The sequence below is a fragment of the Periophthalmus magnuspinnatus genome, chromosome 14, assembly GCF_009829125.3.
Source record: "Periophthalmus magnuspinnatus isolate fPerMag1 chromosome 14, fPerMag1.2.pri, whole genome shotgun sequence".
Lineage (NCBI taxonomy): Eukaryota > Metazoa > Chordata > Actinopteri > Gobiiformes > Gobiidae > Periophthalmus > Periophthalmus magnuspinnatus.
This window is the reverse complement of record NC_047139.1, coordinates 15,564,450-15,576,671: the sequence shown is the minus strand read 5'-3', so window position 1 is coordinate 15,576,671 and position 12,222 is coordinate 15,564,450. Positions and strand designations below refer to the sequence as shown.

The 12,222-nt window shown below is 39.6% G+C and overlaps 1 protein-coding gene across 1 annotated transcript in view; it reads left to right on the top strand.

Moving 5' to 3' along the window:
* vps37d (VPS37D subunit of ESCRT-I) overlaps positions 1–12,222 on the top strand; it is a 44,475-nt gene that overhangs the window by 26,687 nt on the left and 5,566 nt on the right. Inside the window, exon 3 of the mRNA XM_055226936.1 lies at positions 7,997–8,079. Within this exon, the coding sequence (XP_055082911.1) occupies positions 7,997–8,079 (83 nt within the window). The remainder of the gene's footprint in view (positions 1–7,996; positions 8,080–12,222) is intronic.

Genomic DNA, 12,222 nt, shown 5'->3' with positions numbered 1-12,222 from the left:
GTTAACACCCAAAGAGCCATTTGGACCCGGTTTCCACAGGGAAAAAAAACAGCCACAAATACTTTTTGACATCTAAAATGAAAATAACACTGTATACTGTATATTGTTTTTTTTACCTTTACATTAAATAATCTGAGTTTTGTTTTTGTTTTTTTGTATTTTTGTCATTTCTCAACTCGAAATGGCCCTTAAAGCTGCTCAGGGTTTAGATGCCAGAGAAAAACATCTGTTCCAAGAGCTGGACAACCTCAAGAAGAAAGAGACCGAGAACAGCACCAGGCGGAGAAGTTAAGATACTGATTAAAACAAAGATGATTATTCTCGCTCATAACACTCAGATGGAGAGAAAGGACAAAGAAACCGAAGAACTCCAAACTGAGCTCGACAAATTCAAAGAGGAGAATGGACTTTTAATGAGAGAGTCTGAGAAACTGAAATGTACCATTCAGTTAAAAGATGGAGAGATGAACCAACTTGTGGAAAAGCATAAGGAGGACAAGTTAGAGGTCCTTAAGAAAATGAAGCTGATTATTGAAGCTCATAAAACTGAAAATGAAAGAAAGGACACAACAATCCAAGAACTCCAAACTGAACTGGATCAAATGAAGGAGGAGAGAGGAGCACTTCGAGACCAGTCAGAGGAGCTGAAACACCAGCTTCAATCCAAAGGTGGCAATATTGAGGTACTACAGAAACAGGTCGCTCAAATTAAAGACATGTTGGAGCAAATCCAGGAAGATTCCTTCCAAAAATCTAAAGAGTGGGAGACGGAACAGCAGAGTTTCCACAAGGACATTGCTGTTCTCAAATCAAAACTGCAGGAAAAATCTTTGGAGAGTACACAGCTGATGGAGCAGTACTCTGAACTGGAGTGTGGTCTTTCAAACCTTGAAAGTGACATGCCTGCTCTGGTACAGTTCTTCAATGAAGTGGAGATAAAACAAAAAGAAGAGGCTGAGCAGAAGGTCCAGATGCTCCAGCAAATGCAAAACAAAGAGGCACAGGTCCGAAAGATGGAGAAGGAGAACGATGCCATTTGGAGGACCTGCGAGGAGCTGAAGGAAGTGCTGAAGAGGTCAGAAGTAAAGTGCTCCCTGCTGATCGCAAGGAACATTGCACTAGAGCAGGAGGTAGAACAGAAGAAACAACTTGAAACTGAACTAAAGGAAGACAACTGTTTTAAAGACCTGCGAGGAGATGAAAGTAGAGCGCTCCCTGCAGAGTGAAAGATGCCAAGTGTTAGAGCAAAAGCTGAAGAGCACAGAAGAACAGCGCTCCCTGCTGGAGGAGATGAGCCGAGCACTGGAGCACGAGCTGGAGAAGAAGAGAAGGAAGTGGCACAGGAGACTGATCTAGACCCTCTCTCAACCCCCCTCACTGTTCTGCACATGAACAATAAAGCATTGCAAAAAAAAAGTTACATTAGCGTTTGAGTTTTTGTTTCATTTACACTGAAATCTATTCATGTTTTTGTTCTGTTTTGAGTCAAACATTATTAATAATTGGTCTAATTACATATGAATGTGTCCTGTTCCCCCACAGGAACAGCTGTTAAATATATAAATACATTAACACTTTCCTATACATTCATACATCCTCACATACGTGCACATGCACACACATGCGCACACCTTTACGTTTTGTATAAACAAATATAGTGTGTTCCTTGAAATCCATGAAGTGCTACAGAGACTTCTGCTCTTGAGCCTCTGTGCACAGCGTCTGCAAATCAGGACTGCAGGCTGTCGTCTGTGAGGAGTGAGTGGTGTTTGTTTTTAACATTCAAGTGTGGCGCTTATTTTGAACAATGAAAAGTAATACAATGTAGTTTTATTTTAATATTTCAAGATCATAATAAACTAACACTAATAAAATACACTTCAATTAAATATAATTTATTTTCCCAAGACACACAGAGCCGCAGTATAAGGATGAAAGAGCTGCATGTGGCTCTGGAGCCGCGGGTTGCCGACCCCAGGTTTATAGGAATGGGTAGCTAGCTCCGATTGGTGTCTGATGGTAGAATCGTAGACTTACTATATTGATATTTGACATATTTAGGCCATTAACCGCCATCTCTGAAATAGAAAGTGAGTGCAATTTGGTTCACACTCAGTTATCTATTGCCCCTCTCTCGGTAACTGCTCCTGTCATTTTGGTTTTAAAATGCTTTTATTAACCTGCTTTATATCTTGATTTAGGGACAAAATAGCAGGATCATGTGAACATTATCTGCATGTTCACATGATCTCCTAGTGGAAGCATCAGGTTTGATTGATAGGGTTGCTAAGTGCTGGTCCCCTGCCACACCAGCAGTGTGGGTGGGAAGGGGTGTTACCTTTAACCATTTTGCTCCTGATTGGGTTTGGTTGTATGCGGTCAGAATTCCTCACTAAATATGGAACTCTGCTCCAAATTAGCTGCTATAACTGCTAGCCTCAATTAACTTTATTTGGCTGGAGCCAAACGCTGCATGGTCTAAAAGGTTCTGACAGGTCACTTGCACCAGACGTATCTTATGGTCATGGTGGATTTACAACCATATTTAAAAGACTAATAGCCTAAAAAGAAAAAAGATCCACCCCCTTTTTGCTTTTTGGTTATGGGTCACGTCACACTCCCTCAGTCCACTTCTATTATACAGTCTATGTAGAAACAGGAGTAAATGCTGTCATTGTAATGTATATGCTACAAACACTTGCTAACCCCACAAGACAGATGAGGCCCTCTTTACATACATATCAGAGGCTGGTCCGAAACATGCCATTGTGTTGTCATAATCAGTAACCACGCTTCACACCTTTTTTTTTTCAACTTTGACCTTGTCCCAAATGCTCCACAAACACAAAGATCACCCACATTAAAAAGGATGTCCGTGACTCCTAACCTCACGTTTCTATGGCAACAGCAGCCTTGGACCCCCCCCATCATTATCTCATATCTGCTCCACTATGGCCGCACCACATGTAGTCAGTGAATGTAGGGCATTCAAGCTGCTGTCACCTCCCATTACTCTGTACCACCCCCATGTCCTCCACATACAGCTGTGCCTATCTGCACTGGGAAGATAATATTGTGCTAACCTAAATGTTACAGGTGCGTAAGTGTCGCAGCTAATGTTGATGAACTGTCCATGAAGAAAAAGTCAATTATTTTATTTGTAATTTGGTTCCAGGATACATGGGTTGTTGTACACTATACTTGACCCAAATCATTTTAAAACAATATTGTAATTTTCAACATAAAATAATAGTATTTGTTTATTATAGGTCTAACATTAGTTCTGAGAAAGGTCGAAGGACAAACAAGGACATTCCAAGCTGAAGTGTACCTCGCTGCCTGGTGGAAATGGGGCTATAGTTAGCATCTTTAAGAATGGAAGCGGAGTGTGACCCTGCTGTAGCACACTGTTAAAGAGGCCATGTTGACAGCCTAGTGCTACGCATATTGTCTCCAAGGCCCTCACTGTCTACATGCAGATTTCTCCCAGGGCCATACTGACCTGCAAATGCCCCCGTGGTGAGGGGGGTGGGGGTCTGGGGGGTCTGGGGATGCAGCCTCTCACTGGGACAGGACACACTTCAGGGTCAGCACAGGTCACCCGTGTTGCTAATGTTGTCTGCTGTGTTACCCTCCCCCAAGCCTGTATACTGTACTCATGCATATTCATCAGTCTGGCACATGTCCATAAGGCTACAGTTACAGCCAGAGTTGCCAAGTATGCTGCTTTATATAGCAACTTTGGACTTCTTTTTTGGAAAGTTGCTTGTAAATTTTATATGGTGGGTTGCATTTTTGGGCTTCTTTCCAATTAGCACTTTCACGTCATAATATACATTTTTATATTCTTTTTTTTCAATTCTGTTTCACATTAATTTACTCAGTATTGGCCATATACAATCTATGGAAATGACTGAAATGTAAGCGGTTAATGTTTTAAAGAGGGGGTATTATGTAAAATTTACTTTTTAGAGCTTTCCGTCATGTTATAATGTTGTTCCCTCATTAAAAACATGCCTGAAGTCATTTTATATGTCATCCCACACCCTTTTTGAACCCTGCTCATGGTTAGCAATACGATTCTGTCCAATGCTCAGTCCACAAGCTTATGTCACCCATGCTCCAACATGACAATTACAAAACGATACACTACGACTTCACAAAACTGATACGATGTGCAGTAGTGTCATTATTGTGATGCACACCAACTGTGTTGTGATGGTGCTTGTTGTGTAACTGTGCATCTCCTGCATAGTCTTAATGTAAGGAACATGGTGGTCTAAATATGTTATTTGTTAATAACCCATACAAGTGTAATACCCTCTAAAGCAGTTATAGATGTTAAATATGCTAATAAAATATACACAGCTCACTAGTGCTTGTTGAACTGTAACACACATTTAACTAGGTTTGAGCTCGGGTCACTTGTTTCCAGCTTTTTTTTCAAAGGCTTGTTGCTGGCAAAAATCTGGCAACCCTGGTCACAGCATGATTGCTCTGTGTGGAAAATCAAGGAAGGCCCTATCCTGTGGATTATTTTAGGAAAACTGATTTGAATTTCATACTCACTCACTACTGAAGAAAGAAGCAAAGGTAGAAATGTAACAAATTACATGTAAAAATATGAAAGAAAAACAAAATGTAATTTAAAACATGCTTACATTCTGGGTACAAACATAATATTTGACATTAACATTTTTGTACTATTTTTGGCTTTGTCTGCTTGTTTGCTTTTTGAAAAATTTTAAAGGTCAACATGTGAAATTTGCATGTGGAATGTCAGCCAGGCTGATGTTATATCATTGTCAATCAATCATTGCATCAATAACTCATCACCTGCTGAGACAACGCCTTCATTTTGTAACTCAAACTTATGTATGTATGCATTCAGTAAGAGTGGAATGTAGTGTACCAAGAGAGTAAATAATGCACAAAAGTTGATGTTTTCAAAGAATAGACTACAAAAATCATATGTGAAGGAGTGGTTCAGGAAACATGATAATCAAATCATTTCATATTGTCGACATGAAGCACTTGTAAGGTTAAGGTACAGTTTATTGTCCCCTTATGGAAATTTGTCCTCTGCATTTGACCCATCCTTCCATGTCGCTGGGACAACCTGTCTGGAACAGAAGGGACCCATCTCCAGATCTTGAGCTAATCTGGGTCAGGGCTACCTTAGCTAGAGGATTTTACCTGTCGTGCATGTTTTGGATTTGGTTGACTTACTCACAGTGGAAGGGTAACCAGCACTTTTAGTAAAGATACTGTTACACTGTCAAATATATTATGACGCTAGGATAAGACAAGATAAGAGAACCTTTATATGTATCTAGTTAGGAGTAAATGTAACTGAGAACTAGACATCTTTCCCTACTAATGACACATCAATGCTACTTCTGGATTTACGATTGATAAAATGTGTTTCTAATTATTTACAAATAGGATACAGTGTTCTGATTTTGAATGTACTGGTCAAAAAATATTCCACTCATCTTAATGCTTTATTTCTTGTAGTAAACAATTTGGCATTATATCATCATTTCAGTTTACCCAAACTGCCTTTCACTTTGTTGACCTATTCTCTCCCACGCACCTCCGTGACTGTCCAGAGGAGGGCGCAGCATTAGGTTTGTGTGACAGTGAAGTGGTGTTGTACTAACTCTGTCAGAATAGTCTGTGTATAGTCCTGTGAAGGCTGAGTCAGACCTTCTTCCTCTTCTTCCTTCTCTTCCTCCTCTTCCTCCTCTTCCTTCTCTTCCTCCCCTCCTCTTCCTCCCCTCCTCTTCCTCCCCTCCTCTTCCTCCTCTTCCTCCCTGCCTCCTCCTCCTCCTACTCCCCTCAGGTCCAGAGACTAACACAAGCTGTCAGCACTCATGTCCCATCCAGACTCACGTGGAATGACCCTCCTGGGCCTCTTTACTAGTTGTTTTAAATGGACTCAAGAGAAGAGTAATGTGTAACTTGGCAAACCAAACAGTGAAGAGTAGATGAAAAAATATTGAAAATGAACTTATAATTGTTAAGACGGCATACATTGATTTGATGGGACTTGATTTGATGGCATACCAAAACTAAGACAAATGTTGTCCCCCTCATCAAAAACATAAATATTGTATATATATTGTATTTTTGTTTCCTATCCACATTAATCCACATTAATCCATTAATCCAAAATCATCTTATTTGAGCCTCAAACATGCTCTGTTTGCATTTTACCTGGTTAGTTGGATCACAAGTAAAACTCCAGAGTTCTCCTACTCACGTTTTAAGTCCAAAAACAATCACCGGATTCTACATTCAAGTTGTGTTCACAACAAGCACACAGCTCTATTAGCATAGCATTCACAGGAGATAAGACCTTTTGTTTACGTCCCCATTGTTCATTCCCGTGGCTGACAACAAAGGGGGCTCCAGTGTCTAAATGCTTCATTGGAGACGGAGGTGAAGTTTTTAAAATATATTTTTCAAAAATGGTAGGTAGAAAATATGAAATACTTATCCCAAGGTGACCAAAAAATATTATTATTTTTTAAAGTCAGATTATTGTCATCAGCATGACCTATACAAACAAAATTCATCTTTGTCATCATGGCCCAACTCCTAGAAAAAGTAGTTATAGTGACAATAGTTGAAGTAGTAGCAATAGTGAGTATTAATAGTAGTTGTATATCACATCAGAGACTGAGCCTCCTGGGCCTCTGTAGTTGTAGTTTTGAATGGACTCCAGTGTAGATGCGGGGGTGAGTGTGTGGCCAAGCGGAAAACAGCTGCAGCCACTGCACTATTGATCCTGCAGTAATGTTTACATGAATCATTCAACATTTTGGTCTTTTCATTGCCAGTAGTATGTAAATGGCATGTTTCATCACAGGGAGGTGTATTGTGCATTTTGTACTTAAAAAGGCTGTTTGTCATGTAATAAACTAACATTTGTTTGGTCCAGTACAGATGTGTTGTAAAAGCAGCTAAACATGAGACCACTTTGTGCTGTCTGCATATAATTAAGATTTTTATTATCTGAGAACTATGAAGTGTGCCGCTAGCATGCTAGTTATTCTGAGTGTTGCCATGACACCCAAGCTCTGCTCTGGCCTCAGAAGTGAATCATGTTTATAAACCCATTGTGGTGAATAATTGGGATGCTTAGAAAGCGTTAAATTGGTCAGATTCTGTTATGCTCAGAGTTAGTCAGCAGTGAACTGTTAGACGAAGCAGGTGCCTTTGGTTAACTCAAAATGGCAATCCAAATCTTCTTTGTATGTATGAATTGTTTTTTGCTACTAAACTGTGTATATGGTATTCACTTTGACTCTTGTTCAAAGTCTTTTTTTTGGCTATTTTATGGTCAAAACGCACAAGACTGTAATCAGAAACATCTGGCTGTAATGAGGGCAAAGACCTGGCTGCAGGGGTGGAGTTTGAAGTGTAAATACCTGTTAAACCAATCACACTGTTCACTGTCCTCCAGGTGCAGCCCAGTGTAGCAGCTCTGTTTCCAGTATAGGAGAAGAGCCCCACTTAAAAAATAAAATCATGGTTTTCAGTTCCAAGTTCAATAATGCCACTGTATTTTCATTCTCATCTTAGGTTTAGCTGCAGTCTGCTAATTGTTGCATACTTTTAATAAAACCAGAAGGGAAAATATGGATAACTGACTGATGCTGACTCCAGTGGTTCTGAGTGGCTCATTCCAAAGAAGATGCCAGAATATTTTGTGGTGTTTTCAAATCCAACAGGGAATAATTACTCTAGCGTCTATATCCTAGCCAAGGACCAGCACTCACTGAAATGTATCCACTGAATTCTAATGTGGAATGGTCAAACGGGGGCAAAAGCAAATTAAGTAGTGAAGACTTATTCTAGCCTACAGTCAAAGGAGCAGGCTGCCAGATGGGATCAAGAATTCTGTCCTGGCCCGGAGCGCAAGTGTGGATCAGACAATTTGTAAGATTTATTAAATTATTTATTTGTACGTCTGTGTGTGTGTTTGCAGAGGCCAGAGGGCACAAAGGCAGCGTACAGAGCGCCCAGAACATGCTGCAGGAGGAGGTGACACGGGCGGAGGAGCAGTCAGAGGTAATGAACACAATAGAAACGTCTTTATTTCAACCATGGTAAAAAAAAAAAAAAAGTATATAGAACTCTCCATCCATCCATTGTCTTCTGCTTATCTTTTCATGCTATAATTATCATTGTTTTTTAAAGTGGTTAAAAGAAGTGACTTAGGTCTAGTTCTTATGGGGTAAAGTGTATGTCGCTCACCAGTCCCGCCCACTTCTACTTAGCTGATTAGCCCAGGGCAAACTTCCTAAGCACAAACACTTTAAACTGGCTCAGACTGTTAAAGGAGACATGCTCTGCTTAACCAGCTTCTGAGTGAAGATCTCTGTCTGCCCCAAAATCCATTCCTCATGCACTTTCATTCATGCATGGTCTGTACTCCGTCTCCTGACATATTTGATCATATCAGATCTTAAACTGAAAGTGAAACCTATCTGCTCTTCACTTTGCTCATTTGTGCTTCAAAGAGTAAATAACCGGAGTAAATCCTGCCACACACTATAGGATGTGCTATAAAAAGCGCAGACCACAGACATGAAGAGAATCGGATGAGATTTTTTTAGTCTCTGCAGCGGGATAGGGCAGCAAAGAGACCTGTCTACAGTAAAACTAAAGTATTCAAAAGATCAGAGCATTGCACTTTGTTTTAGATTTAAGTCAAAACTGTTATTATTATTTGTGAAATGTGGTGTAGCAGTTCAGATACATCATTTTAATGCACAGAAGGCTGGAGACAAACTGCGCAGTATGTAGTCGTGTTTACTATCGCTAATCTACAGCACTCTGATCTTCACTGCAAGGATTTATGTAAACAAACACACGTGAGGATCTATTCTTGCCTTTTTACTTTTAAAGAACGCTTCAAACTGAATTAATATCACTGTTTTGTGGACTGTGGGTCATTATATGTGGAGGATAAAGTCTAATGGATAATATGGCTGAGAATGCTGCAGTTTAATCTTAAGAGGTGAGTAATAAAGTCACCTCATTATTTTCTGTTTCCTGAGTTTGTATTTTGCACCTCTGTGTCTGTCACTTTGTCTGCCCTTGACGCTCTGTTTTACTGGCTGTTGCCGTGGTGATGTTTTGTGGTTACAGTATGACAAAGCGTCCCAGAGTCGAACTGATGCCACTCGAGGAGCGCAGCAGATTAAAAATTGCTCACAAGGATCTAAAGTCTGGTCACGCCTCCCTGAAGTCGGGGAGAAGCAAATCGGGGATGAAAATGGGCAAATTATTCTGTAGTGCGTGACAGGCTTTACATGTCTGTTCAGCACATCTCAAATTCAGTGTAAATGATGTTGCCTATCTGTGTTTTTCAAGTGTGGTTATATGTATGATTGCAGCTATACTTGCTGTAAAAGCAGCAAAGTTTTAGTGCTAATGCTAAATTACTAGACACACCTGAATGCTTCTTAGCCCCATTTCCTCACCTATTTACTTCTCTGCCCCAAAAACCTGACAGACCTCTCTTGTCCTAGTCTAGTCTTTTTTCCCCAACTTTGTTTATTGAATTTGTATTTTTTTTTCAATATAACAAAGAAAATAAAAAATAAAGAAATAAAAGTACGCAGTATTATATTTAATGATCTAGGAAAGGTTGCTTTATCTTTTACAAAACAGTCAACTTTTTCCTCAAATGTATATACCAAATCTCCTCCATATGCAGTATATTAGTTAGTTCAGTTAAAGATCCTACATTATGAAACACTGACTCATGTGAGCTTTTCCTCATAACGCTGTTACCATCTCAAAAACATATCTGGAGTTATGTTTTCATTCACACATGTTTGAGTAATCCTGGATTATTTGGCTGTCTGCATCCCCAGCTCAAAATACTCTCCTCCACCTTGTTCAAACACACAGTGGAGCATTTCCTGTATTACCACATGACATCACAAGGTAGAATAGAGTGTTTTGTGTTTGAGAGAAGAACTCAGCCTAAATGTGCAGGATTTGTGTGTTAAACATGTGTGAATGAAACACAACACTCCAGGTTTTTTGATGAGGAAACTGCATCATCACAGCTCATTATTGAGTACCAATTAAAAATATCACACCAAAATTTGTGAAAGTGGTAAGATTTTTTTTGTGCTTAGTTTTGTTTTACAAGTACTGTAGTCCTTTAGTTGTTTAGTCGATTAATCGGTCAAAACTTTTTATTAGTATTAGCGAGTATCATTTTATTTAGATTCAAAGGATTTATATGAGACAACAGCAGAGAAGAGAAGTGGTGTTCAGTATTTTTAGGTATTTAAACGTGTGAATCATGACTTTAATCTTGTCTTTATACTAATACATTCTTTACTAGTTCTTTTTTCAGCATAAATAGTTGTTTCTGCATGAACTCCCGTGCACATATATATAGTCTCGTGAGTGTAGTTTGGGTCAGAGAAACGTAATGGTTTTGAGAACGTTTCCCACGCCCCCTTTTCAGTGAACTAATCCATCGGTAGGGCATGTCTTTATTCGACTATAGGCCTAAAAATTACAGGAGTGTTGTGCGAGTGTTGTTTTTAGAAGTCACAGGGGACAGAGTGGACAGTCTGCGACTCCGAGCCATTTGCATCCACAAACGCAACCACTCAGTTTATGATCTGTGGTTGTTTTGTGGCTGCACTGTTGCCTCCTTTATGAATCCAGCTACACTCATTTACCACAAGAGAAAAGAGTTTGTAAATAGACTTGAGCTTTTTGATTTTATAATGGTCACATATTAACTAGAGGAATGCTGATCAAGGATGCAGTCACCACGTTTACATGCGACCAGGAAAACAGGATAACTGGTGCAGTCCAAGTTAATTATCCAAATGCATGTTAACCGGGAACTACGATTGCGGTGTCATGGTTTGAGTCTACCAGATCGCAATAACACATCTGGAGAAGTCCTTATATACTTGGATACCCGCTGCATGTAGCACCAAAGTCCGATTTAAACGCATTCAACTGCAGCGAGTAAGAAATAGGAAAATATTAGACATGTGTTTGGACGTTTACTTAGGCTTTTTGAGATTAGCAGAGATGACAAACATGTTCAGTATGTTTAAAGTGAAATACGTTTACTTGAGGAAATAACTTGTAACACCGTTCGTAGCATGTCTGAAAATCAAATGATCAGCGTAAATGAGATGCCCCTTTCTATGTTATAGATTGTATAAATGGACATAACTAACCTGCTAGCCGCCGTCTTCCGAATGGGAAGTGAGCATGTGCGCGCTTTCAGCTCCATCGACTCCAACTCTCCAATTTTATTTTGACAAACTGTTGTAACTCCCTCTCTAACTGCTGCTCATCATTTTGACCTTAAAATGTTTGTATTATCCTGGTCTACATTATCCTGATGTTTTTATTTGGCTATTTTGTCCTCAAATCACGATTGATTGACTGAGTTGCTAAGTGCCTGCTCCCAGCGTGTGGGTGGGACAGGGCATTACCTTCAACAGCCCCATTGGTTGCGATTAACTGAATTCCAAATATGGAACTTGGCTCCAAATTTGCCTGTATGACCACTAGCCTCGATGAGCTTCATTTGACTGGAGCTGAACACTATGGGTGACGTCACTCACTTAGGCTTCTTTATACAATTTTACGATAAAAAGAAAAAATCCTCATATAGATCAATGTTGATTTTTGATTCCATTCCATTTAGGCTTTTCAAAAACAAAATAAAAAATGTATTAATATTGATTTCATCGACATAAACATTTTAATCTGTGCCGTTTAACACATAAAACAATTAAACTTCTTCCAGAGTCTGAACTCTGCTCCAAACCACATCACTGACTGACTGGCTGGCTGTGGAGCTCTCGATTTAAAAAAACAAAAACACCATACCATTGGCTATGAGACATGACTCATTCGCAATCTCCTGGTCTTTTGCTTAATTGCTCAGCCGTAATCATTAAATTTCTTCTTCGCACAATAATCGTAATATTATGACATCCTAAACCATAGCTCAAGGAATAGTTGTAAACACTCCTGTTGCAAGTGCATTTAGATGGCCTTGGGATAAACAGAACAGCACTCCCAGCCAAAGACAGATGGCAGAGCGGTGAGGCACAAGGTCTCGGCTGCACAGGGGCGGTAACCTGGAAAACTCAGATCTAACATATTCCACTTACGACTGGTTTAGTACTGCTGTAATACTGGTTTAGATTT